The sequence below is a fragment of the Onychomys torridus genome, chromosome 12 (assembly GCF_903995425.1).
Source record: "Onychomys torridus chromosome 12, mOncTor1.1, whole genome shotgun sequence".
Taxonomy (NCBI): Eukaryota; Metazoa; Chordata; class Mammalia; order Rodentia; family Cricetidae; genus Onychomys; species Onychomys torridus.
In genome coordinates this window covers 68,003,473-68,031,412 of record NC_050454.1, presented here as the reverse complement: position 1 = coordinate 68,031,412, position 27,940 = coordinate 68,003,473, and the positions used below count along the sequence as shown (strand labels likewise).

The window sequence follows — 27,940 nt, the reverse complement described above, 5'->3', positions numbered from 1 at the left end:
CAGTTACCCTGGTTAATTTTCTCTATTCTTCTATTTGAATTTCTTCTGTCCGTTTGTTTTTGTTTCCTCTTTGTCACACTTAAAAGAAAGCATCGAGGGATCCTCTACTGTGTCTGAGTGCCCCGAAGAAGAGCGCTGCGCCTGCTTGCCCTTTGTGAGATTGTGGGGACGCACAGCAGCAGAGCTCGCCACTGTGACTTCCCCAGATCTGAAGCAGAAGCAGAAGGCATTTCCGGAGACGATCAATGCCTGTGCGGGAACGAGTCTGGGCTTGGGAGCAACTGTGCTCCTGTGGTGGCCACCATCTCATTCTCAACGGGGAGCCGCCATGCTCCGCCACCTCACCTCCCGAACCCCTGGACAGTGCGCACACTCTGTAGCAGCTTGGTTTGGGTTTCGGTTGCCCGGACAACAGCTGCTTCCGGTAGCGGCGTACGGGATCCCGTCGCAGCTTTCCCTCCGCTAGTTCGGGGCGGGCACTGGAGGACAGGCAAGCTCAGTGTTTGACTGTTGCTCTGGTAACAGCCACTTCCGCGAGCGTGCGCCGTCCTTTTCCTCACCCGGCGGACGCGTGAGTCCTAGTTCCGGGGTTCCGCGGTTCCGCCACCGAGCAGCAGTTAGTCTCCCTGCTGTGCTGGTCAGGCCGACCTCTCGGGCCTGCGAGCCTCGTGTTCCTTGCCTGCCGCCCCGACGCCTCGGCGGGGCCTTCGGCGCAGCCATGGTGGTGCTGCACGTGAAGAGAGGCGACGAGAGCCAGTTCTTGCTGCAGGCGCCCGGGAGCACCGAGCTGGAGGAGCTCACGGCTCAGGTGACCCGCGTCTACAACGGGCGGCTGAAGGTGCAGCGGCTCTGCACAGGTACCGGAGGACGGGGGATGCAGTGAGGAGGGCTCGGGGTTGTGGGTTTGGGAAGATTTGCAGTAACCTGGAGGGTGGGGAAGGGGCATCAGGGCTGACCCGGGATGAAAGACCCAACAACTGGAGAAATCCAGGCAGGTCTGGTACCCCCGACTCAGAAGTGGGCAGCGGGGAAGCCAAGTGCAGCCGAGCTAGGATTTGGCCATCCAGGAAGTGCGAACTCTCTGGCCGAACGGCAGTGAGAGGAGCCGAAAGATCCAGCGGGACCGTGAAAGGGTGGAGTGGTAGCCACGGGGAGGGGGTTTATACAAGTGAACCTCAAACCCTGTTTGAGACTTTCAGAGCTCGAGACCTGGCTTTGAGACCGCCCATCAAAAGTGGGAGACACTGGGAGAGCCTCGGTGTTGTTGTCTGTCTCCTAGGAAACACGTTATATTTGCATCATAGAGAACGCTTTAAAGACCTGTTATATTTTTCCCTAATTAAACTTAACTGCTTTCATAACAGACCCAATATTAGATGACATTTTAAAAGCAGAGCATTTAGGGAGAGAAAATTCCGGGTCTTCTTTAGCATTGTAAGTTAAAAGTGTAGTGCAGAATGTAAGAGTTGTGTGGGTGAATTTAGAATCCACAGATGTACTCTACAGTTGCCATCACCAGTCAACACTGGGCAGGCACCAGTGCTCTGTCTTAGGAAGATGGGAGTGAGTCACACCAGCCCCTCTCCCAAGTGTATAGTATGGAAATGGAAAAGGGCTGTAAACGTTCCATCCACTTACACCATTTATCCTGTCGTATTGTATTGTTGCAGGTCACATAATGTCTCCCCTATATTACGGAAACACACAGTTCTTAGTGTCTTCCTTACAGGAAGGGAAGGAAGAAAGGAGAAAGGAAGGCGGGCAATATAACAAGGTTTAAAGTGTGTGTGTGTGTGTGTGTGTGTGTGTGTGTGTGTGTGTGTGGTGTGGTGTGGTGGTATAGGTTTATATGTATGCTGGTGTAGGTTTGAACATGTATGAGATAGGAAAAATATAAAACCATGATTTGAATAGTAAACATGAGGCGATGTTTACTATTGCTCACTTTGGAGGGATAGTTGCTGTCTTGGGCACTTTAAATGTTCAGTATTTTTCAAAGTTCAAAGCTTTCTACAATGTCTGTCTCATACCTGGGTTCCTGTAAAATCAAAGAACAAGTCACTACTTTCTTATTCCAAGGGAGAAAAACTAGAACGCAGTGACATTCAAGTCAAAGCAGAGGCTGCTCCACCCCAGCTGCAGCTGTCCTTGGTTGTCCTTCCATGGTACTGGCATTTCCAAAATGCTGGGATAGCCACAGGCTTCACCTTCACCAATGGCACCATCTGCCGCCTGACCTCCCTTCAGGTTCTCTGACCCTGCCACATGATGCCAAGCCTCAGCCTCTTGCCATGATCCCTTCAATCCTGGGGTTCCCTGCACCTGAAGCTGCACCTTCACCAATAGCCTTTCCATGACCCCTTCCTGTCCTCAGAAACTAGTGCCATGGTGGGAGGTGCTTATGCACTGCCAAGCTTGGCTGCAAGCATGAGATGCAGCTTTGGCACCCTTTGGACCACAGCTTCTGTCTGCTGACCCTGAGGAAGCGTTTCCCAGAAGAGCATTTTTTTGCCTCGATGATATTGGTATCTTCTTATCCACAGCTGATCATCTCTCAGCTCCAGCAAAGGTTTCACTCCAGCAAAGTGGTTCTGGTCTCTTGTAAATCACAGTTCATTTCTCAGCTCCGCTGATCAGAACCACAGATTCTTAATACAGAATATCATGGGATTGCCCCAGGGAGAGTCTTTGTTCCCTCTGAACCTTCACAAGCCAGGCCTCCATCCCCCATATTGCTGCTCCCACAGCAGCCCATTAAGCTCTGAGCACTCAATGGCTGTTCCAAACACTAACACAGTTGTCCCCAAAACAACCTGGCTAAGTCTGTCGTGATGGAAAAAAGAGCTTGGGGAGGAATGGGTTTATTTCTTTTTTAACGGTTTAGTCCATGAAGGGCAGTCAGAGCAGGAGCTCAAGACAGGAACCTGGAGGCAGGAACTGAAGCAGAGACCATCGAGGAAGACTGCTTCACTCAGACTTTTATTTTTATGCCACTTGGGACCATCTGCCCATGGGTGGCACCCGAAGTGTCCTGGACCCTCCCACATCAGTCCAACATTGTCCTGACCTTCCCTCTAGGCAAGCTGATAGAGACATTTCCTCAGTTGCGCTTCCCTCTTCCTAGATGTGTGTAGGTTTGTGCCAAGTTAACAAAAACCAACCAGGACAATTGCCTTAAGTCCTTCCCAGTGATTTATCTAAATTGTTTATGAAGTGTTTGTGTAAAGTTTTATGAGAGGGTGTGTGTGTGTGTGTGTCCATGTGTAACTTGGATGCTGTGTGACTTTATTTTTTTATTTTTTTATTTTTTTTGAGACAGGATCTCTCATTGGCCTGTAGCAAAGCTGGCTGCTGTGCAGCAACCCCCAGGGTGCCCAGGTCTCTACCTACAGTCCCACCCCCAGTACAAAGGTTTTAAGTGCTTGTTTACATGGATTCTGGGATCCAGGTTGGCGCCTCGTGCGTACACAGTGAGCATTTTACCGAGTGAGCCGCCATGTAAGGTTCTCATAAAATGACAGCCAGGTGCTCTCCGCAAGCCCCAGATCATAGCATTGTAAATTAGGAAGGTGAGGAAGTCTAAGCAACCGTTGTCTCTCTCACAAGGTTTCATTAAATGGAGTCATCTGAGATTCTCCTTGGAAAATGAATGGTAAAGCTATGTGGATAGGCTATGTGGATGGGCCATGTGGATAGGCTATGTGGATGGGCCATGTGGATAGGCTGTGTGGATGGGCCATGTGGATAGGCCGTGTGGATGGGCCATGTGGCTAGGCTGTGTGGATAGGCTGTGTGGCTAGACATGGTTCTTAAATGACCATTAATCTTGTAACTCCTGAGCACAGAGCCTCGGAGCATAGACTCCGGGGCATCTGAAGCTCGCTGTGCCCCCACTGACTGGGGGTGAATGGGTGACTTTGTCTGGGATGAAGAGAGCTCTGACACATGGCTCGTGGTATATGTTCAAATAGTGAGCTAGAGAGCAGACCTGAGACTCGGGAGCATGCACTCCTTTCGGAGACTAGGTATGAATGATCACAATTCAGGGGTGTCTGCCCTCCCCTGTTTTCCAGAGGTGGAAGAGCTAGCAGCGCACGGTGTGTTTCTTCCCCCCAATATGCAAGGACTGACTGACGAGCAGATTCAGGAGCTGAAGTTAAAGGATGAGTGGGGCGAGAAGTGTGTGCCCAGTGGGGGTTCTGTGTTCCAGAAGGACGACATTGGACGGAGGAACGGACAAGGTAGTTGGCTTTTCTCTTCTGTCTTTGCGCATGAAGACCGTTCTTTAAGTTGAGAGGTTTGGGCCAGTGGGATGGGCTCTGCTAGTGTTTGCATATAACCCTGATCTCCAGATTCCACGATGGAAGGAGAGAACCAACTTCATGCAGTCCTCATTGTAGCAGGAATCTTAAAAGTTCTTATTAATAAAAGCAAACTCAGAGCCAGGTATTGGGGTGAATGCTGGAAGATCAGAGAAGCAGAACAAGCCACAGCTTCCTCACCTTGCCAATTCCTCAGCTGATCCTGTTTCCTCAGACTGGAAACTTTGAGTCCTCATCCAAATGGATCTCAGCTGAACTGTTGCTCAAAAGCCTAAAAGCTTAACCAGCTAAAAGCTTCCAGTTTCTGGTCCTCATGCCTTAAATACCTTTCTGCTTTCTGCCATCACTCCCTGGGATTAAAGGCATGAGTCACCATGCTTGGCTGTATCCTTGAACACACAGAGATCTAGGTAGATCTCTGCCTCTGGAATGCTAGGACTAAAGGTGTGTGCTACCACTGCCTAACCTCTATGTTTAATATTGTGGTGGTTCTGTTCCCTGACCCCAGATAAGTTTATTAGCGTGCACAATATTTCGAGGAACACAATACCACCACACCTCATATGTACCCTGGCACACACAAACATGCCCACACTCACATCATATAAAAATATTTTAATGTAATTTCATCATTTCTTTGCAGACTTAGAAAACACTGCATTGTGAAACTCCTGTGCTAAAACCCAGGCTGAGTCAAGTGGAGGACCTCTCCTCTAGAGGTCTGGTTGCTCCTACTGAACTGCCTCCTTCATGGAGTAGACAAACCATGGAAATCTGCCATTTCTGTAAGTCAGAAATGGATGAGTACTGTACCATTCTCCCTAAATTTGGGGACTGTGCTTAGCTTTAAGCTTGGGAGTTATGATTTGGTGTTGCGTGCCACATTTGGACAGTTCTCAGGTAAAATAACGTTGTGTGGGTCAAGCGGGCACACATATGTAATCTTAGCAAGAAGATTGGGGCCTCCAGGCCAGCCTGGGTACATAGAGACACCCTGACTCAAAACAAACATGTGCATGCATACATACATTAAGTTTTATTGCCTTCCGCCCTCCCACTCACTGGCTGCCCGGGTCTGCTTTTGAGCCACTGAGAAAGGGTTGAGTCACAGCTTTGTAGCCTGAGAGGCCTGAAGTTCTTTTGCTTCGTTTGCTGGCGCTGCCCTCACAGTGACTTCTGGCCTGGTTTTTGTAGCCTTAAGCAAATGCCGAAAAGCCACTGCAGACCTTTCCCCTTGCTTGGGATCGCTACCTAGCTTCCCACATCTCCATTTGTCCCTCTTGCCTAATCCGGACCCGCATGCTCGCTTCTCCTGGCCCGGATGGGAGAGTTTGAGAACATTTGGGATTTTTACAAAGATGTGTGTTTGACATCTGTCTCCTGTCCTTTTGTTTTAATAGCTCCAAATGAGAAAATGAAGCAGGTTTTAAAGAAGACGGTAGAAGAAGCCAAAGCAACGGTGTCTAAGGTCAGCTTCTGGGATGGACGCACGCTCTTCTGTCTTTGAAGCGGACACTCCTGAGGATGGGTTACAGTTAGATACTTGCACATCTCATCCCCCTGCTCTCTGCTCCCCACCTTTCTGTTGCTCTTTTGCTTCTGTTTTTTTTTTTTTTTTTTTTTTTTCTTTCTCTGCCTTCCAGTGGCAAAGTAAATAAGCATATTTGAGGAGGGCCCTGGCTTCCCTTTTCATGATGATGACAGTTTCCCAAAGGCCTGCCAGTTCCTACTGAGCAAACAGAGGTTTTTATTGTCTTGCATGGATGTAGGCTCCCTGTGTACTGGCATACTGGCTGTTTCTTGTTTTCTGAAGAACTCAGAAGTTAAGCAGGGGAAGTTTTAATGTAGCTGGTAGGTGCAGGATTGGTAGAGACATTTCCTGTAAAGCTAAGCAGGGGAAGTTTTAATGTAGCTGGTAGGTGCAGGATTGGTAGAGACATTTCCTGTAAAGCTAAGCAGGGGAAGTTTTAATGTAGCTGGTAGGTGCAGGATTGGTAGAGACATTTCCTGTAAAGCTAAGCAGGGGAGTGTTAATGTAGCCGGTAGATGCAGGATTGGTAGAGACATTTCCTGTAAAGCTAAGCAGGGGAAGTTTTAATGTAGCCGGCAGGTGCAGGATTGGTAGAGACGTTTCCTATAAAGCAGTGTTTAGTGTAATCGTCTTCAGCCTTTATACAAAACCTATTTCACAGAAGAAAAACAACACCAGTGAAGGGCAGATATGCACCCCTGGATGAAGAGAGCTAGCTCAGTGGATAAAGGTGCTTGCTGGCGACCTGAGTTCGAGAGACCAGAGTTTGATTTCAGGACCCACGTGGGTAGTAAGAGAGAACTGACCCCCACAGTTGTCCTCTTAATCCCTACCCCCACATGTGTGTAACACACACACACACACACACACACACACACACTAAATAAATGTAAAAAATCTTGGGTATTTCACTTGTCATGTTTATTCACACGGGCAGCAGTGGCTGCCACCCACGTTGCATGACTTGGCATCACTGCCTGCCCTCCCACTCCTCCGTATTCACCCCACAAAGTGTTCTTCTGAACATCCCCAAGCTCTTAGCTAAGCTTTTGTGTTTTTTTGATTTTTGATTTTTTTTTTTTTTTTTTTTTTGGTTTTTCGAGACAGGGTTTTTCTGTGTAGCTTTGCGCCTTTCCTGGATCTCACTTGGTAGCCCAGGCTGGCCTCGAACTCACAGAGATCCGCCTGCCTCTGTCTCCCGAGTGCTGGTATTAAAGGCGTGTGCCACCACCGCCCGGCAGCTTTTGTTTTTTTAATTCATTACATTTCTGAGACTTTTCCTATGTAGCCTTGGCCAGCCTAATACTCAACTCTGTAGCCCAAACAGACCTTGAACCCACGGCAGTCCTCCTGCTTCCGCTTCCTGGGTGCTGGGATTATGGGCATGCACCTCTGTGCCCCTGCCCGGTCCGAGGAGCCCCAGAAAGCTGCTGTTGTGTGCCAGGTCCCTGATGTCTCACCAGGGCCTTAGTCTGTCAGCGTTTTCGAGATACTTCTGACAGAAGAGCCTCGTGGAGAGATGAGCCCTGGCCTCAGAGCTGTCTTAGCGGGGGTCCTCCTCTTCAGCACTCTCCTTCCCCACACGGCACTGACACCCTTTGCAGGCACCCCTCAGACCACCATCCTCTACCCCAGTTTGGAAACTCGGGCTTCTGGAACTAAATTTTACCCCGCTACCCTCACCCTTCTCTCTGCACTCTGTACCTCAGGGTAAGCGTCCCTGTAGGTTCCTAGTCACAGAACCAGCGTCTCAGTCACGCTCTCAGTCACGTGGTTGCAAAGACCCATGTCATCCTGGGTCGCTCTCCGCCCTCCCCCCTGTCACCTGGATGCCTGCTTCTGGCCCTGACCTTCTGCTCCAGAGCTGCCGCCTCTCACCCCCACACCCTCCTCTCACCCCCACACCCGCCTCCTCTCACCCCCACACCCGCCTCCTCTCACCCCCACACCCGCCGCCTCTCACCCCCACACCCGCCTCCTCTCACCCCCACACCTTCCTCTCACCCCCACACCCGCCGCCTCTCACCCCCACACCCGCTTCCTCTCACCCCCACACCCGCCTCCTCTCACCCCCACACCCGCCTCCCATGTTGCTTGAACCCTCCTCAGTGGCCGTTTACAGTGCAGTACCAGCAGGCAATCCCATGCTCAGTGCAATTCTAACCCCAGCACCCAGTTAGCACGGACCCCATGAGTTAGGAGCCACAACCCTTTCAGATCCCCAACTAGCATCGAAGGCCACCAAGAAGACTTCAGAGCCAGCTTCAAGTGGGGTCCCAGGCTGTCCACGCTTCTGTCCCACTTGGCCTCCAAAGTGAGGCTTCTTGTGCCCTCCTCAGATTTATCGGAACAACTCGGAACTCATTGAGCACATGAGTCCTGATTGCAGCTCACGATGAACTGTGATCAGCCCGATAATGGAGAAGGTGTGAACCAGTGTGAAAGAGGGAGCAGGGCTGCAGGGCCATCCTTGGGGAACCCATGGAAGTCCCTGGGTTCAACACCAGGCAGTTTCACTCGGCCTCGAAGCCTTAGGGTTTTGAGGAGGGTCTTGTTAGACAGGCGTTAGCCGTCACCTGGCTGGACTCAGTATGTAGCTGCTCCACCCTCCCTGGGGGCTGCGGTAGAAGTGAGGCTGCCTGCTTCAGCCTTTAATTGTGCGTTTGTCTCTCTGGCATGGCCAGCCCTTTTCTAGAACTATCTTAGTCTGTTTTGCTCTAAGGTCAGGTGATCCTGTCAGTTTGGCCTGTAGGAAAGGTCCCCTTCCACTCCCACCTGCCCAGGGCTGTGCCTGAGGCAGCCTGCCCCATCTCCACCTCTTCACCCCCTCCTCCATCTCCGCCTCTTCATCCCCCTCCTCCTCCCAACGATGCGGCTGGGTGTGGGTCTGACCTGAGCACTGCAGACCTCTCTGATGTCACTCACTGTCTGCTTCTGGCCTGGACCATGGTGTCCTCAGCTCAGCCCCGAAGTGGGCGGCAGTCACCTGCACAGCGGCAGCTCTCTGGTTCCTTCTGTGGCTGAGTTGGCAGGGCCTCTGAGGGTCTTACATGGGAACCTGCCGAGTATTTATTGACTTTTGCCTGGTCCACTTCCAGAAACAAGTGGAAGCTGGAGTCTTTGTTACCATGGAGATGGTGAAAGATGCCCTGGACCAGCTTCGAGGTGCAGTGATGATCGTCTATCCCATGGGGCTGCCACCGTACGATCCCATCCGGATGGAATTTGAGGATAAAGAAGATCTGTCAGGAACTCAGGTGTGCATGGAGCTGTGGGGAGAGCAGGGTGCTAGAACCTGCCCTCTGCCTGAAAGGCCTCCAGCCAGGCTCCAGGTGCTGGGTGAGGTGCGGGTGGCTTTCCTCTTCAAGCCTGCCCCTGTGCCTGTGCCGTTGCCCACAGGCAGCTCTGGAAGTCATCCAGGAGTCGGAGGCGCAGCTCTGGTGGGCTGCCAAGGAGCTGAGACGGACAAAGAAGCTTTCCGACTACGTGGGGAAAAACGAGAAAACCAAAATCATCGTCAAGATCCAGCAGGTGAGCGAGCGCCTCTGCTTGAGAGTCAGTATGGTGTATTCACCTTGGTTAGGATAAAGTTTTGCAGGAAATCTAAACCATTCTTAACCGCCTGCATGCCTTTAGCCCTGTGGGCCCCAGTTCAAAGTAGAAATTTCCTTTTTGTGTTATTTCAACCTAAAAAGCAGGTCTACATGAAAAAATGTTGCTAGTTAATGAAGAATTCAGCCAAGCTCTCTTCTAGGTCTTTCCAAGCTGCTGACGTCCCGTTCTGGAAAGGGCGGGAGGTGTGGGGAGCCGTCCACCTGCGTGTGTCATCTTAGGCACTCATGAACCATCCCTGTGTGATTTTGGGAACAAGGCCTGTAGACTTGTGCCTCGAAGTGTGACTCTGAGCATCCTCCCTCCCTCCCTGGCTCACAGCGCAGTCCTCGGGAATGGCCCTGTTAGAGGTGGCCGTCCACTGCAAGTCCGGAGCCCCAGCAGTGCTGGTGCCCATGGCCCCGCTGTGGCTTATCAGCCTGCCGTCTTCGCTGCTGGCAGAGATAGTTACAAAGTAACTGTTCTGATGCCCCCTGCAAGAACGTCCCGGTCCCCAGTTTACTCTGATTTTGCCTTTTCAGAGGGGGCAGGGGGCACCAGCCCGGGAGCCGATTATTAGCAGTGAGGAGCAGAAGCAACTGATGCTGTTCTACCATAGAAGACAGGAGGAGCTCAAGGTAGGGGGGGGGAGGGGGGGGGCAGGGCTGGGGCTGCAGCCTGCATCCCACGCCTCAGCTGTGGTCAGGTCCTGTGAGGACCACGTGGTGTTAAGGACGGGCTTTCCGGGCTCTCCAAGCCTGTGGCCGGCTTTAAGCCCTGGAGGCCCTGCTGGTGTGGGGGGGACAGGGACCCTTCCCTCGGTCTCCATGAGCCACTCTCCTGAAACGCCGTCCTGAGGAAAGCGTGTTTGTTTCCAGAAACTGGAAGAAAATGACGATGACTCCTGTCTAAACTCTCCGTGGGCTGATAACACTGCGTTGAAAAGACATTTCCATGGCGTAAAAGACATAAAGTGGAGACCCAGATAATGAGGCCATCAGCACCACCAGCCCCCTGCCCTGGGAAAATAACTATAGTGCTGTAAGAGACATGGACGTTTCTATTTTCCAATTTCTTTTCGTTTGAATTTTTGAAATAAGTCATATATAGAACTTAATAAATACATACTCAAAAGAAAATGTGCCAATTATTCTCAGTTTAGGAAAATTGTGTCACACCGAAGGATTGTCTCTGGTGGCATCCCAAAGGTTCATAGATGTACTTGCGGCCATATCCTTAGTTCTCCTGTCTGTATCCCTGTCCTGTGTTGAGAGGCCCCTAGTTTGCTCTGCTTTCTCTGCGAGATGGACTCCGTAGCTGACTGGACCTTGACCGTGGTGGCCACTAGAGGGCGCCAGCTGCAGGCTCCTCTTTGAGATCAGTGGGGATGCGTCTGCTTTAAGGCACTTGGGCAGCAGCTTTCAACCTGTGGGTCACCACTTGGGGGTCACATACCAGATATCCTGCATATCAGATATTTACATTGCAATTCATAACAGTAGCAAAATTACCGTTATGAAGTAGCAACGAAATAACTTTATGGGGGTCAGCACAACCCGAGAAACTGTTACAGGATTGCAGCATTAGGAAGGTTGAGAAGCGCTGCTCAAGGGTGAACCCACTTACAAATCTGACTGTGCCAGCCCCCAAGGTTAAGCCTAGCTCCAGGTTGGTGCCCACCCCACTCCCCGGGGTTATTGCCAGGAGAGGCCAGCTGTGATGCAGGTTGGTGCCAGCTAGGCTAACCTGGCATCTTGATTCTGTAGTTAACCTTTCAAGTCTCCTTCACTAAAACAGGTCGGGAACAGAGTGGCTGTCCCTGGCATGGCCAGACCAGCTCCAGGCTCTGCCTGTGCTGCCGTTGACGCCCTTGGGACCGAGGATGCCGGTTTGGGCACCTCTGCTGGTTCAGTGACCGCCTGCAGAACTCACTGCTCCCCAGTTAAACTCACTGTTCATCCCCTTCCCCAAACCTGGACCTATCTGTAAATGAAGTATACCCCAGACTTCTCCCTGTAGCTAGACGCGTCCTAGAGACACACTTACCCTTGACCTTGGCCTTCAGGATGCTGGCCCAGTTAAGAGGAAATTCTTTGTGCTCCCTGTAAGGGAGGGGAAACGCGTGGCTGTTCCCTACACTGCCCCTCCCACCTGAGTACCCAAGCTCTCCACCACAGCCCTGAGAGGAGTTGTGGGAGCCAGCAGAGGTCACATGACCCAAGTGGAGGTGGCCTGGGGACAGGTTACACCCATGCAAAGCCAACCTTTCCCTGGAGCCAGCCTCCCACATCTGTGATGAGAACAAACTCCTCCTTCTCTGGCCTGGGTGCCCCATCAGAACACGCTGGCTCACATAGCATCATTTACCTGATGTCCCTGACCCCACTTGGGAGACTTGGGCTTCTAGTAGGAGCCATGGGGCTGAGCCTCAAACACTGAAGTTCTCCCAGAGGCCTTGGCTACCAAGCTGGTATCTAACAAGCTGGCCCCTGATAGGCTACTTTCAAAGCCAGATGTAGCTGGCCATGCTTTGTGGTTCTGCTATTTTGATTGGTCAAATTTTGTAAAAAACCAAAGGTGTTTCTATTTCCCTTACTTTAATTATAATTTGAAGTTTCTCCTGGAAATGTTCTGGCCTTGGATAACATTCACTGTTAGAGCCTCTGGTTGTACTTGAGAGCCTGCTGTCTTTGCCCATGTGTAGTTTGTGTGTAGACAATTCGTGCTCAGAATTACGTGGGAGAGTGAGTCAAGGCGTGTGATCACAGCAGAACTTTTTAGGAACTAGTCAGTGTTGCTAGGAACAGGTGTCAATGTCACCTGTGTGGGCGCTGTCCATGGCCCTGACGGTGACACTCATTTCACATAACCAGCAGAACTCACCCTCCTGAGCCCCACTTCTCATTCTGAGGGAATAATCAGCTGATGCAGGCTTCCTGGCAACCCACCACCCTCCTCTGTGGGGTACTTGCTACAGTCCACAATCCTGTCTGCTTCACACCGCTGGGAGCCAGATGCTCACTGGAGTACCCAGAGGTGTGTGGCCCCTCCACAGCCATCCACAGAGGGGCCCACTGGCCGTCACTACACTACATTCACCTACCTTGTGACACACTCAGGTCACATAGCAGGTGAAGACAGAGCCGGGTACTACTCTGAGAGACCCCCAGCAGACCTCACCTGGCCAGTGCAGACTGTCAGCCTAGCATGAAGTCTTGTTTCTTTTCTTTTTGATCCAATGCATCTTTGGGTCATAAGAAAAGGAAACAAAGTAGCTCCTACATGCACCAGCTGGCTGTGGTATTGCCCTTTGAAACAACTTAATTATTTCTCTGTAACCAAATACTAGGATGTTAGTATTTGACACCACTTAAATTTGACAGCACTTAGAATTCTTTAAACCATGCAACTGTTAGTGTGGTGATGTGAATGTATTTGGCCCCCATAATCTCCTAGGGAGTGGCACTATTAGGAGAAGTAGCTTTGTTAGAGTAGGTATGGCCTTGTTGAAGGAAGTGTGTCACTGTGGGGCAAGGTTTGGGGTTTCCAAGGCTCAGGGTGCCACCTAATGTGTCAGTTGACTTTCTGTTGCCTGCAAGATGTAGGACTTTCAGCTATTTCTCCAGTACCCCATCTGCCTGCCTGCTGCCATACTCCCCGTTATGATGATAATGGACTGAACTTCTGAAACTGTAAGTGAGCCACCTCAATTAAATGTTTTCTTTATAAGATTTGCCATGGTCACAGTGTCTCTTCACAGGAATAGAAACCCTGACCAAGACAGAAGTTGGTACCAGGGACTGGAGTATTGCTGTGATAGGCCTGACCTGTTTTTTGTTTGGAGGAATTTGGACTTTGGTACTTTGGGTTTGGAAAGCAATAGAATGCTTTAATCACTGCTTAATGGGCCAAACTAGTACAAGCATGGAAGACAGTGGTGCTAAGAGTTATTTGAACTATGGGGGGCTCACTCAAGAGGTTTCAGAGGAGAAGAATTTTAGTATGCTGCCTAGAGATCATTCTTGTGATATTTTGGTGAAGAAAGTGGCTGCCTTTTGCTCTTGTCCAAAGAGTCTGCCTGAGACTAAAGTGAAGAGTTTTGGATTAATTCTGTTGGCAGAGGAAATCTCTGAACAGCCTAGTAAAGACACTGTCCTGTGATTAGTGGAAACTCTAATGAAGATTTATAATGAAAAGGAGCAAGCTGAGCAGGGTAAGTCACAAAATGTAAGTTTTGAGGAGAAAGAGAGCACCAGGAAGTGGAACAGAGCTAAGTCCTGGGTTCAAGAAGATTAGCCTAAGGAATGGAATACAGGGAGTGGTGACCTCAGGGCAAGATCCCATGCCAGCTAAGCTTCCACCTTGTGAAAGGGGCTAAAGAAAAGCTTAGAGCCAAGTGTGGTGGGGCACGCCTTCAATCCCAGCACTGGGAAAGCAGAGACAGGCAAATCAGATCTCTGAGTTTGGGGCCAGCCTGGTCTACAGAGCAAGTTTCAGGACAGCCAAGCAGTGAAGGACAGAAAACTAGTGAAGATGTAATTAAACAAGGGGCCCATGTTCCAACCCCAGTAAGCAGCAGAACTTGTCAGCTTCAGCCACATGGTTCTGGCTTTAGAGTTAAGGATAGAAGAAAGGAGTTGTGGAATAGAGCCACGGAGGCCAGGCATGTGTCAGGGGTGGGTGTCCCTGAATAGAGGCCCAGAGCCATTGCATGAAGCTGTGGAGTTGAAACCTGGATGGCCTAGGAGAACCCAAGACGTTGGAGATGCCAGAGTCATGCCATGTCTGCCAAGGAGAGCTGCTAACGGAGTGGAACCAGCCCAAGAGAAAGAAATGTCTTGCAGTCAACAAAGCTGAAAGGAATTGAAGATGCAGAGTTGGAGTTTGCCCAGCTGGTTTTCAGTCATGCTCTGGTCCAATATTTCCTCACTATGCTCCCTTCCCTGCATTTTGGAAGTAATGTGTATCCCGTGCCATTATATGTTGGAAGTATGAGATCTGCTTCTTGATTTTGATTTTTACCAGTGATTACAGTTAAGAGATTGCATGATCTCAGAAGAGACTTTGAACTTTGGACTTTAAAACATTGTTGAGACTGTATATAGAGACTTTTGGAATTGGACTAAATGAATTTTGCACTATGATACTGTACGAGCTAATAGGGGCCAGGAAGTGGAATGTGGTAGTTTGAATGTAATTGGTCCCCATAATCTCATAGGGAGTGGCACTGTTAGGAGGTGTGGCTTTGTTGGAGTGGGCATGGCCTTGTTAGAGGAAGTCTGTCACTGTAGGGTCTGGCTTTGAGGTTTCTTATGCTCAGGGCACCACCCAGTGTGTCAGTTGACTTCCCGTTGCCTACATGATGTAGGACTCAGCTATTTCTTCAGCACCACATCTGCCTGCCTGCTGCCATGCTCCCTGTCATGACAATAATGGACTGAACCTCTAAAACTTGTAAGCAACCCACCTCAACTAAATGTTTTCCTTTATTAGAGTTACTGTGGTCATAATATCTCTTCATAGCAATAGAAACCCTAACTAAGATGGCTAGTGTCTTATCTACCAGGGTTCTGTCACAAGATCACCTTGTCCCTTGGCTGCAGGAATGCACCATCCAGGTTGTAATTAAGTGCCACATGCTTAGGTATCTGTCTGGAGTCCTGTCCCTGTGACCCCATCTAGAGCCCGAGCAGGGACCCTTCCAGAGATGGCGAGACTAGATTCTGGGACCCATCTGTGTGGTGGAGGGCTCGGGGAGAATTAATGGCTCCCAACATGTATGTCTAGAAGCTCACAATCATCTGGGACTCAATTTCAGGGACGTCTGACACCTCTGACCTCCATAGGCATCTGCACATGTGCAACACACACACACACACACACACACACACACACACACACACACATTTAGATTTTCAAGACATTTGAAATGATTTCTTCCTCTGTTCTGATTCCTAAAACCTGGAATACATGTGTACCGGCAGGAACTCCAGCGGTCATCTTGGGCTTGGAGCTGACTTGAGTGAAAAACAAAGTCACATATGGTGGAGCCATAAGAGAGGAGGAGCCTGGAACCACAGCACCGGGGCCACCTTGGTCCAACCTACCTGGAATAGCAGGCCGCCCATCTTCCTCTCACCACGCATGCCCATCCCCGAGGTGTCCAGCAGGGAAGCAGAGAGAAGCCAGATGGGCATGGATAGAGTGGTGTAGGACTCTAGGAAACAAAGTTGCTACATCTCTGGCATGTTGTGCTCAACCACTGAAAGACTAAAGAGGGGTCCTTCAGAAGAGTTCGGCTCTCGAGAAATGGGCCATCTCCACAGCACCATGTTGTCTCATTCCAGGGTCAGTTTCTCATCTGGCAGTTCTGATGTGACGTCATTACTCCAAGAGCAGTCTGACCGTCGACACCAAGAAAGAGGCAGTATCTTAGTTTCTTTCTGTTGATGTGATAAAATACTCTGACAAAAGCAAATTAATGGAGACAGGCCTCATTGTAGTTTAGTTCCAAGTTCTGTCCATCCTGGGGGCATGGGAGCAAGGAAGGTAGCAGGATCTTAAAGCAGCTGGTCACATGTCCACAACAGAAAAAGAGCCATCACTCACCGGTTTACACAGCCCAGGATCTCCTGCCTAGGGAATGGTGCCACCCTCAGTGGGTGGGTCTTCCTACCTCAATGAACAAAGTCAAGAAATGTCCCCAGAGACACTCTCAGAGGCCCACCTTTCAGATGATTTTAGATTTTATTATATTGACCACACCAACCATCACAGACTAGGTTTGTAGCTCAGAGGTAGAACACTTGGCTAGCATGTGCAATGGTCCAACGATGGAAAAAATTAGAGAAACAGATTCCAAAATAAAGAACTTTTAAAATGCAATAACAAGAAAGAGTTCAAATTAAAAAATGATCCAAGGAGTTATTCAGGTGGAAATAACATTTATTGGATGAATAGTGGAGTAGAATTTACTAAGATAGATCTCATCCCTATCTCTCCAGGACCTTGATAGACTGAAAAGCCAATGAGAGGAAGAAAGCCCTGTTCATGAAGCTCTGGCAAAATCCCCTTTGAGAGGAGCAGATGGTGTCTCCATGACAATAACAAGGGCCAGAATTTGAAGGTGTTGATGGATCCCTCTCACATGAGAGTGCCCAGCATGACATCCAGACACCTCCTGAGGCTGGAATTATGGGGAGCTGACAAATGACAGTGTGTTTGAAAAGGAACATTTATAGGACACCCCGTACTGATTAGATGGTGACGGCGGGAACCAGTGGTTCAGTTCCCATGGACTGTCTCAGGAAAAGCCAGTGTGATAAGGTGGGAGCAGATGGAAATTTTTCCAGAGCCCAAAGTAGCCAGCCATCTTGGCAGGGTCTATCAAGCCAGGAGGCCCTGCCTCCAGCATACTTCCTGATCTCTCTAGGGTCACATTCCTAAGACACCAAACATGTCAACCTGCATATCATCTTCAGCTGTCCAAGTGCAGAAAAGGGCATTATCCTCACTGACAAGGTGTATATCACATCTCACACTTGACTTTCAAGACCTTGAATGAATTTTGTTGAAATAAATGTTCACCCTTGGGTTTAGTCCAAGTGTGTGAGGTTTTGGTCCCAACAGAGTTTTCCTTTCTTTCTTTTAAAAGAATATTAAGAGTGACTGAAAAGAGGGATTTAGAATGAATGGCATTATTCATCATGTCTTATAAAATGGGAAGGGTAAATGCTATAATATTTCTTAGGGAAATGGATTTAAGGAAAATGAGATTCAGAGCCCAGGACCATTTATTGCAATGTGACATCAATGTCCTTGTGAGTCTCCCTGTTCAAGTCTGAGTGGGCAGGAGGTGGTAAGAGATCAGGGTGACCCGGGACTTCCCAGAACTGGTCCCCAGTCTCAGTACTTCAGAGCCTGGGTTGTAAAAAAACAAAAGCCCCTACCCCAATGATCTGTGAAGCCCAGTCACCCTAGTGGGGTGATGATAGCTGTGAAAGTGCTCCCCAGATCCCACCCAAACCAGCAAGGGCAGGGGACCACATTTCCAAGTAACCATCTTCACATGGTGTCTACATCATACCCTGGGTCGAGTTCAAAATGCAGGGGTGTACAAGGGCTTGAGAGATCACACCCCAATTCTAAGCCCACTGGGAGACGCCTGTCACTTTTGGGACTGAAACAGGTGCAGTCAGCACCAGGGCTGGGTGGCCCGAGGAGACTCTGGCGGCTCTAAATGGTGGCAGCCATTCATCCAATGGAAGCGCTCACAACCGTGCATGCACCATCCCCCCCCACCCCCTTTGACTGTGGATGTGACTGGACGTTTGAGTTCCTGCCCCTCTGACCTCCCTGCTATGGCAGATGGTGACTGTGAGTTTTTTTCACAGCACCAGCAATGAAACCAAAGCATCTTCTGAGGTCAGATTCTGGATGGACAAGGACCAGAACAGGAGGTGCTGGTCCCTCCACTCTTGAGTACTTGCTGCATTCTAAAGACATGGAGCGGGCTGGAGTGGTGGCTCAGAGGTTAAGGGCACTGGCTGCTCTTCCAGAGGTCCTGAGTTCAGTTCCCAGCAACCACATGGTGGCTCACAACCATCTGTAATGAGATCTGGTGCCCTGCAGAACACTGTATACATAATACATTTAAAAACAAACAAACAAACAACAACAAAAAGACATGGAGCAAAGGTCTGTCTGGCATCCCTGAGCAAAGGTGTCTGTGAGCATGCCCGCTCTGCTTTTCTGGTTAGCCTGTGGGTAAATGGTGAGTCTACTCAGCAGTCAGTTGATGTGCCCAGAGTTAATGCTCTGCCTCCGTCCTCCTGTGGTGCCGATGATCTTGCTCTCCAGCGACAGCTCATCTCCCATGTGCATGCACACCACGGCGCTCTGTCTCTTCCTTGTCACCTTCAGAGCCTCCTATTCCAGTGACTTACGAGCCACCGTTCATTGGCATGCAGCTCCAGCCAAAGCTTCCAGGACACTGGTGACACAGAGACCTGTGTCAAGTCCTGTCAGTCTTGCTGTGTGGACAATGACGCCTTGTCCCCGTGGAGCATGGAGCACCTGTCAAAGCCAGTCTTTCTTACTTCACTGAATCTTCATTCCCTTCCCACAAGAAAGCCATGGACACTCGCCTCCTCTTTCCTGTAACTTCAGGGCCTCAGAGGCTTCTGTGCTGTTCATAGCCCCTGGAGGAGCCACTCGGGACAGGAAAGCATCCCAAAAGCTTAAGTGTGGTGGGTGCCCACAGGGCTCTCGATTTGCTGTCTCAGTGGGAGCCAGAGGCAGGGAGAGGGTGGCAGGTGGTCAAGAGTGAAAGACCTATAAGACATTGCTTAGGGCCAAACCCCCACTGCGGAATAGGTCCACATAATGAGCAAGTGGTACTGGGCTTTGGGACACCCAGGTGGCAGGCAGACAGGGCTCTAGCTGCTGTTCATGGGCGAATGCTGAAGATGTGGATCCATGGGACCCACACTCCAAAAGCGCATCTTAGCATCTTTTTGTATGAAATGATGTCTAACCCAGTTGTTTCCGACTTACGGACTCATGTTATATACGCTCCTGCTTCAGCCTCCTGAGTAGCTGGGACCACAAGCATGTGCCTTGAAGCTCGGGATTCTCGGTCCTAGGCATAGGCTGCATATGGCCTCTATCAGGAGCCATGTGGGGCTTGGCCAGGGGAAGTCTGGGAACAGAGAGTCAAACCCACAGAGATGACCTAGCTTGATGCTTCCAGAAGCCCCTGTTCTCTCCTCAGCATGTCCCAGAAGCTGGGATGTTGTCTCTTTGCTGTGTTCTCTTATGTGTGACTTCATGGCTGGGTCCTGGTGTCCGCCCACACAGCTGGTGAAGTGAGGTGGCCGTGGACAGAGGATAAGAGACAGGAACACAGAGTTCAGGAGAATGAATCAGGAGTAGCTGTGAGCTGTGTTTTAGGAGCTTGTCTTGGGCTCCACCAACCCTCATTGCTGGCCAGCATTGTCCAGGCCTGGACACACTCTCCCAGGGTACCCTCCAGAGCCCTCCCGTGGGCTCTGCCTACACACACACACACACACACACACACACACACACACACACACACTTTTAGATTTTCAAGGTATTTGAAATTATTTCTTCCTCTTTTCTAATTCCTTGCCTTGAGCTCCTGAGAGCTGAGGGGGCTCTGGGTATCTAACTCATGCTTCCAAATTGTGAAATGAAGGAGTCAAGAGCTGGAGTCAGGGGACCCGCTCTCAAATGACAGCCAGAGGTCCCACCGTCCCAAGAGTAGCCAGACATCTCAGAGCTGACTCATATGACCGAAACACAGGCACACACCAGCACCTCTCACTCTCCTTGCCTACACCTGCCGTGTGGTCTCATTGATTCTTCTCTGAAGTGATCGGCTAATGTTGCTCCGCTGTGTAAGTTCAGAGGCAGCGCTGAGTGTGGGCTCCCTGCCAGCCCATCTACTTTTGTTCAGGCTGAGACCCAGGTTCTGAGAATGGAACTTCACAGTGCTGCTGACTCTGACCTCCAAGGATGACCACGACTTCCCTTCTCTAGATGAGCTGATCCAGAACAGAGCACTTGGGGTGGACCGTTTCCCATGGTAATGCTGAGGCAGGTGAGTGAAAGACAGACCTGGCAGTTCCGAAGGGTTTGAGGTGGGAGTGATGTTGAGATGGAGGTGTGGTAGAGACCAGGTGATGCTGAGGAGGTTGGGGTCAGGGCAAGATGGAGACCAGGTGATCCTGAGGTTGGGGTAAAGGCTACATGGTGACTGATGATGCTGAGGTTGGGGTAAGGGTGAGATGGAGACCAGGCGATGCTGAGGTGGTCAGGGTAATGTTGAATAGAGGCCAGGTGGAATGGTCTTTTTTTTTTTTTTCTGGCCGCTTTCCCTCCAACCAGCAACGGAAGTCAGACTCTCTCTGGTTGATTCGCCCTTACAGCTCTTGCCTTTTCTCCACTCACCATGATGGCGCTGTCTCGCTGTCCAGGTCCTAAGCACAGTGCCTGACACAGTCAGAACTTGGTGGCCAGCAGAATGAATGACTAACAAAAAGATACATGGATGGAGACAAGGGAGGAAGGGGAGAGGAAGCTGCCAGCCTGCCCAGGTCTTAAGTATGGAGGGGGAGATGCTAGGGAAGAACCATTCATCCCAGAGGTCACCAGTGGGGTTAATATCCACCAGATTTAGCACATGATGCCCAAGTACTAGGCATGAAGAAAATTTAAAAAATGATAGAAAATAGGGCCATGGGTTTCAAGAGGATATGGTAAATGAAGATTTGGCTGTGGTTGGGACTGGAATGGTAACACAGTGGAGCACTTGCTAAATGTGTTCAAGGCTCTGTGTTCAAGCCTCAGTGCCCCATTCAAAATAATAATAATAATAATAATAATAAGAAGAAGAAGAAGAAGAAGAAGAAGACAACGACATGGTGGTGCACACCTTTGATCCAGGAGGCAAGCAGATCTCTATGGATTCAAGGCCAGCCAGACTTAGAGTGAGAGCCTGTCTTAAAAAAACAAACAGGAGCTAGAGAGATGGATAAATGGCAAAGAGCACTCGCTGCTCTTTCAGAGGTCCTGTGTTTGACCATAGTGCCCACATGGTGACTCACAACCATCTGTAGCTCTAGATCCAGGGGATTTAACAACCTCTTCTGACCTCCACAGGCACCAGGCATGTACTTGGTACATAGACATACATGCAAGTAAAACACTCATATATATATGTATATATGCCATATATATATATAAACAAAACAGCCTTTTTGAAAATAAAAACACAACAAAATCACCTGGAGCTATTCTGAGTTCAGGCACTGTTGCAAACACACACACACACACACACACACACACACACACACACACACACACGCTATGCCAAGTTCCACTGCAAAGGTGTATCACATTCCCTCTGTTCAGTACAAGCAGCACAGGACTCCACAGAATGGCATAGGTCCTGCCTTTAGGGGCTTTGTAAGGAGCTCCCCACACCCTCTGCCTCTGAAGCAACTATTGGTGTAACTGTTGAAAACTATTTATGCAAAACCACAAAAGTCACTGGAAGTGCCCTGAGGGTGCACAGTAAATGGAAAACATTTCCAAGAAAAACAAAACAACAACAAAAATCCCCCACTGATCTCAGTAGGAACAGGGTCCACCTATCGCGTGGGCCACTAATGACCTCCCAGCTCCCCGTGACTGGAGCTGTACCCCAGGGCAGCTGCAACCAGGAAGACAGGGCTCCCTCTCTCCAGGCCCCAGGCGAGGGCTATAGTTTCCTCCTGTTAAGGGCAGGCCACTGGAAACCCTAGGTTGGATGAGACTCTCCCGACACCCCCACCCCCAATCTCTTCCCGGCTTTGGGCTATGCTCCTGAGGCCTTCCTCATCCTTAGGCAAGCTCCATTGGGAGCTCGGATTGCAGATAGGAAGAGTGAGGAGACCTGGGCCTGCCTGCCATGCCAGGCCTCCGTCAGCACTCTCCCAGGTCGGTGTCGCGCCTCTGCTCCCGGACACTGGAGAGGACCTCTGCTCTGAGACAGAGGCTGCCCTGCTGGCTCTGCTGGAGGGAGCTGACTTCATTTGGAACGGAGCCTGGCAAAGTGCATGCTTTGGGGCACCCGTGAGCCATGGCAATGGAATAATGAAGCAATCCCGGGCCAGCAACTCCAAGATGCTAGTAGCAACAAGTGGGACTGTAACCCCGCCAGCACTCAGAGCATCATGGGAAGAGCCAGCGAAGAAGGGCCTCTAGGGAGTTCACACATTCCCCGAGGGGCAGAAACCAGTGCACAGGCCCTGGGCTGCACCCACTCAGGAGCTATCCCATAATGGTCATGATCTGTGTATTACTTCACAGCCTCTGTTTCTACCTTCTATAAAAGCACAACACAGTGAATCTTTATCATTTTTTTTTCTTCCCAATTCATCTAATAAGATGTTACCCCAAGGGCCAGCGAGACGGCTAGTGGGTAAGGGAACCTGATACTCCCTGGACCCCACATGTTGGAAGAAGAGAATTGACTCCCACAAGCTGACCTCTGACCTCCACGTGAATGCCTTGACACTTGGAGAAAGGAGACTCCAAAGGAAAAGCTGGTCGGCTCACGGGATCCCTCCTCAGCTGACCAGCGCCCACCTGACTTTCCCAGGGTCCGCCAACACTAGGTCAGAGGTCAAGTTCTGAGGAAGGAAGTTTGGGAGCTCAGAGCAGGGAGGCAACTCACCGGGGTTGCAAATTCTTCATAGATTAGTTAACAGATTTTCTCTCAAGTTCATTGTTAGCACAGAGAGAGCATTTTCCTCTCCCTCTCGGTGAGGTAATGTCATTTGTTCATACATGCCCCTAATTGGGCTGCCTCCCTTCCGCAGAGAGGACAGGAGTCTTTTCCAGGTCAGATGCATGCTTAGTCATCTGAACACGGTCCCCTCTACCTCCCTTCATCTTTCCCGGGCTGGACTGTCTTGGAGACGATAGGAAATGACAGCCTCCATTTCTCTTTTCTTGAAAGCACTTGGTTCGTGGAGTCAAGAGCTCAGAATAGGGAAACTATGATGAATCCATGGGTACCCATGCAATCGGAAGTGACCAGCCTTCCTCTCTTTGTTCTACGGTCTTAGCTCACGATCGCACGGGCAGTTCCCTTAAAAGCAGGAAGACAGTATTTCTACCTCAAGATAAGTTCTCAATTGGATTTTCTGCTGAAGCAATTGGAAAGAAATGCAATTAAGCTGTGAGCAACCTTCAAGAAAAGATTGGGGACCTTTTAAAATAGGGCTCTGCAGGAAAGAATTTGTCAGGCCCGTGACGTCCTTTGCAAAGGTGAGACTAATTACATCTTAAACCCTCGCAGGCCTCACACAACAGCTCTCCAAGAATGTCAACTTCAGTTCCCCCAAAAGAACTGAGCTGCAGTTTGGCAATTTCCAGGATGTCAAGATTAAGCAAATAGTGACTGTCAATCTTTATTATTGCTATTAAATATTAAATAACACTCCAGGGCAGGTGCGGGGGTGCTTGCTTATGTCACAGCACTTCGGAAGCTAAGGCAGGGGGATTACAAGTTCTAGAGAAGCCTGAACCGCAGAGTGTCTCAAAAAACAAAAACCAAAACAAAACGAAAAAACAAATAACAGAAAAACCCCACTGTTTTGTAACTGATAGATCAAAAGAAACAGCTATTGTACATGTGGATGGAGCACCTTGAGATGTCCTTCTCCTCCATATGACAGCTTCATGGTGCAAACATGGGGAGCCTTTCTTCTAGCCGGTTGAGACGGTCCGTAGCTCGCTCCTCTCCCGCTATAACTACCATCCCCACCCCTCTCCTTCTCCCTAACTTCTCTGATAGCCACCCTTCTGTTCCCAGCTTGCCTGAGAGCAACATTTTCTATTTCATGTAGGAGTGAGAGAGTATAATATTTGTGTACCTGGTTTATTTCCTAGAACTAGCCAGGATGACTGTTCCCGGAGCCATGGCCATGCAGCTGGGCTCACTTTCCTCGCTTACTCAGAAGAGCCTAAGTTCTTCTTTTTCTTCGTTATCTCTTTTTCCTTCTTTCAGATGCTTGCCCTAACCGTACGTTCTGGGACACTCTGGCCTTTCTTACTCCTTTTCTATCAAGGTCTGTCCCAACCCAGCTTCTGCCACGTGGCTGCTTACTAACAACCTGATTTTTGTCTCCTCCTCATCTCCATCTTCCTCCTCCAGACAACAGCTGAGATTCACAGCGTGCCTGCCTTGCAGTTTTTCTTTTAAACTCAATAAAATTGTTCTCAAGCTTAAAATAAATTAGTAGACAGTCAGAGGCCAATGCCCGAGGTCAAGCTCACCTTCTAGCTCTGGGTCTCTTATGCTGCCAGAATATTCTTTTACCTCCAGAAGATGGTAGGTTCCTCTGGCCTGTCCCCAGGTTCTTGTAGATTTTCTCAATCTTCTCAGGGGACCCAGGGAAGGAGGCGACAGCAGCAGTGATGACCCAGAAAATGTTGGTAGTAGCAGCTGCCACAGGCTAAGTCATGCATGGCAAAGCAAACAGAAGCCAGCGCTGCAGGGAGTGTGTGGCTGAGACAGGAGACGGAACTTAATTCCTGGGGCCCACGACTCTGTGAGGAGCAGTTTCCAGGAAGGTGAGCCTCCGGCATCTTCATGCCGAGGCATCAGGGGCAGAAGATAGGTCAGGTGCCAGCGAGCCCAGGAATGTGAGCTTTGGTGTGGAGTCCTTTCCTGTGGATTTGATTCTGACCACACCCTCAGTGGACGAGGCTGGAGAACTGTCTGTGGCACTTGAGCAGATGTTTAACTTAATACCATAGAATGGTTTTATCCAGTGGAGCTATTTGGCACGTCACTGCTGGGTAGCTGCGAGCCCTTGAAGTCTATCTGGAGAAACGGCGAGCTGACTTGAAATTGTGTTATCAGTTTGTTTGTTTTGTAACAGAGTTTTGTGCAGTCCAGGGTGAGGATGTAGATGAGGATATCCTCCCTCCTGATCCCTCCCCTCCTGAGTGACAGGATTAGAGACATACACATCCAGTCTTATGGGCACTGGGGATGAGCCCTTGGGCTTTGGGTAAGCAGTCTACCAATTAAGCTGGATCCATAGCCCCCATCTTTTTTTCTGGCAGTAACTTGGGTTTGAACCTAAGTCCTCATGCACACTAGGCAAGTACTACCACTGTATGGCCCCAGCCTTCACCAGTGTTTGCCATCATCACCTTCATCATCAATCATCATCATCAATCACCATCATTAATCACCATCATCAATCACCATCATCATCATCATCATCATCATCATCAATCACCATCATCAATCACCATCATCATCAATCACCATCATCATCATCAATCACCATCATCATCATCATCAATCACCATCATCATCATCATCATCATCAATCACCATCATCAATCACCATCATCACCATCATCAATCACCATCATCATCATCATCATCATCAATCACCATCATCAATCACCATCATCATCATCATCAATCACCATCATCAATCACCATCATCATCATCATCATCATCAATCACCATCATCAATCATCATCATCAATCACCATCATCATCAATCACCATCATCAATCACCATCATCAATCACCATCATCAATCATCATCATCAATCACCATCATCAATCACCATCATCATCATCATCAATCACATCATCATCAATCACCATCATCATCATCATCATCGTCATCATTGAAGAACTACAGGGATCGAACCTAGAACCTCACAATAGTAGACAAGTTCTCTGCCACTGAGCTTCACCCAAGTCCTATTACTGAGCTAAAAATCCTTTAAATCACCATGTGGCCTCAGAGTGGGTATCAAAGCCCAACATTGCCAACACAGGCGCTTAAATGTGTTTCTTTCTTTCTTTTTTTTTCTTGAGACAGGGTTTCTCTGTGTAGCTTTGCGCCTGTCCTAGAACTCACTTGGTAGCCCAGGCTGGCCTTGAACTCACGGAGATCCACCTGGCTCTGTCTCCTGAGTGCTGTAAATGTGTTTCTTGTACTTTCTCCGGGAAGCCCAGCATTGCATCCTGTCCAGAAAATGTGCCTGTTGATTTTAAAAAGGGAGATGGTGGTCCCAGGATTTTTAGTTGACTTCCCAGCATCTCTCTTATGTAGTTGGTGGGCATCAGGGCTCTTTGTTTGTCTACTTTGCAGCTGTGGACACTGGGTCACTCCTGGCATGCACTTGGAGTATTTAGGATTTCATCTCCAAGGTTATGGTACAGTCCTGGGGTGGAGTGGGCCAACTCTCGCAGTCAGGTTTAAATGAGCTGCGTAGACTCAGGTGGCCATAGATCCGGGTTATAACTACCTTGCTGTCTTAGTCAGGGTTTCTATTGATATGAGGAGACACCACGATCACAACAACTCTTCTAAAGGACTGGCTTAGAAGTCAGAGGTTTAGTCCACTATCATCATGCAGGCAGTATGGCGGCATGCAGACAGACATGGTGCTGGAGAAGGAGCTGAGGGTTCTACACCTTGTGACCTACTGGCCAGGCTTCAGCATCTGAGACCTCAAAGCCCAACCGCAATGACACACCCCCTCCAACAAAGCCGCACTTCCTCCATCACGACCACACCTCCTAATAATGCCACTCCCTATGAGCCTGTGGGAGTTAGTTTCATTCAAACTTGCCGAGTCTGGGTTTGGCCTCTGAAGTCCATTTGTGGGAAAGGTTACAGTGGACTTGGCCACAGAACCCACGGCCATTCAGACCTGACCACTTGCCTCCAAGTTCTGCAGACAAAGCTTTTCCTGTCCCACAAACTTGATTGAGTTCTTCCCCTCACTGGCTGTGCCTGTGCTGCCTCTGAGCGCTCTAACTCCACCCCACCCCACCCCACCCAGATAGCACAAATGGCTTGAACCTTCTTGTTGGCTGTTGCTCTCTCGGGAGGAGTTGCTTGCTGCTGATAAAAGCACAGTGTACCTCTGCTCCTCTGGTGTGCAAAAACATCTTCATTTTCAATATCATCAGGAGGCAGATACTATTACAAAGGAGGAAACTGAGGCACAGCTGGATCACTCACCCACCAACCCACAAGCAAGTCAGAGCAATAGCTAGAAGACCAGAGAGACCCAGTGGTCAGAGGAACAGTGGCCAGGGCTGGGACAGAATCAGATCCGGTCTGGCTGATGTCAGTTTTCCAGGGTCCTGACAGGAGGAGCAGGGAGTGGGATGGAAGCTCCAGAGCATCCATACATTGGAGAAGTCTCAGTAGATAATACAGCATGCCAGAAGTGGCGTCCAACCCTGCGGAGAGCAGATAAAGGCTACTCTGTGGTTTAACAGGTTGGTTCCTTGAATCTCATGTGTTGGAGACCTGGTTCCTACCATTATAAAAGATGGTGGGGACCCTTAAGAAGCAATTAGACCACAGAGGTTTTACTTTGTGAAGGGATTGATGTTAGTTATACTTTCTTTGGACCACCAGCTCCCAAATAACCACATGGAGATTTATTAAGTGTGAAAGCTTGGCCTTAGCTTAGGCTTGTTCCCAGCTATCTCTTATAACTTAAATTAACCCATTTATATTCATCTACATTCTGCTACGTAGCTCATTACCTCTCCTCCATACTGTACTTCAGCTTGCTCCATGTCTCATTGGTGAATTCCCCTGTAGCAGGAATCTTAACGGGTCTTATTAATAAAATCAAACCGGAGGCCAGTTATTGGGTGAATGCTGGAAGATCAGAGAAGCAGAACAAGCCACAGCTTCCTCACCTTGCCAGTTCCTCAGCTGGTCTTGTTTCCTCAGATTGGAAGCTTCTGAGTCCTTATCCAAATGACTCTCAGCTGAACTACTGCTCAAAAGCCTAAAAGCTTAATCAGCCAAAAGCTTCTAGTTTCTGGTCCTCGTGCCTTATATACCTTTCTGTTTTCTACCATCACTCCCTGGGATTAAAGGCTTGCTTTCTGGGATTAAAGGTGTGAGTCACCATGCT

General features: G+C 49.4%; 1 protein-coding gene across 1 annotated transcript; it reads left to right on the top strand.

Annotated features, from left to right (window-relative positions):
• The first annotated feature begins 456 nt into the window (after positions 1 to 456).
• On the top strand, positions 457 to 10,568 carry Cfap298 (cilia and flagella associated protein 298). Its single transcript, XM_036204155.1, has 7 exons — positions 457 to 857; positions 4,074 to 4,241; positions 5,723 to 5,790; positions 8,952 to 9,110; positions 9,253 to 9,384; positions 9,987 to 10,082; positions 10,323 to 10,568. Exons 1-7 carry the CDS (start codon positions 719 to 721, stop codon positions 10,431 to 10,433), a joined length of 873 nt encoding a protein of 290 aa, XP_036060048.1. The 5' UTR covers positions 457 to 718; the 3' UTR covers positions 10,434 to 10,568.
• The last annotated feature ends 17,372 nt before the right edge of the window (positions 10,569 to 27,940 follow it).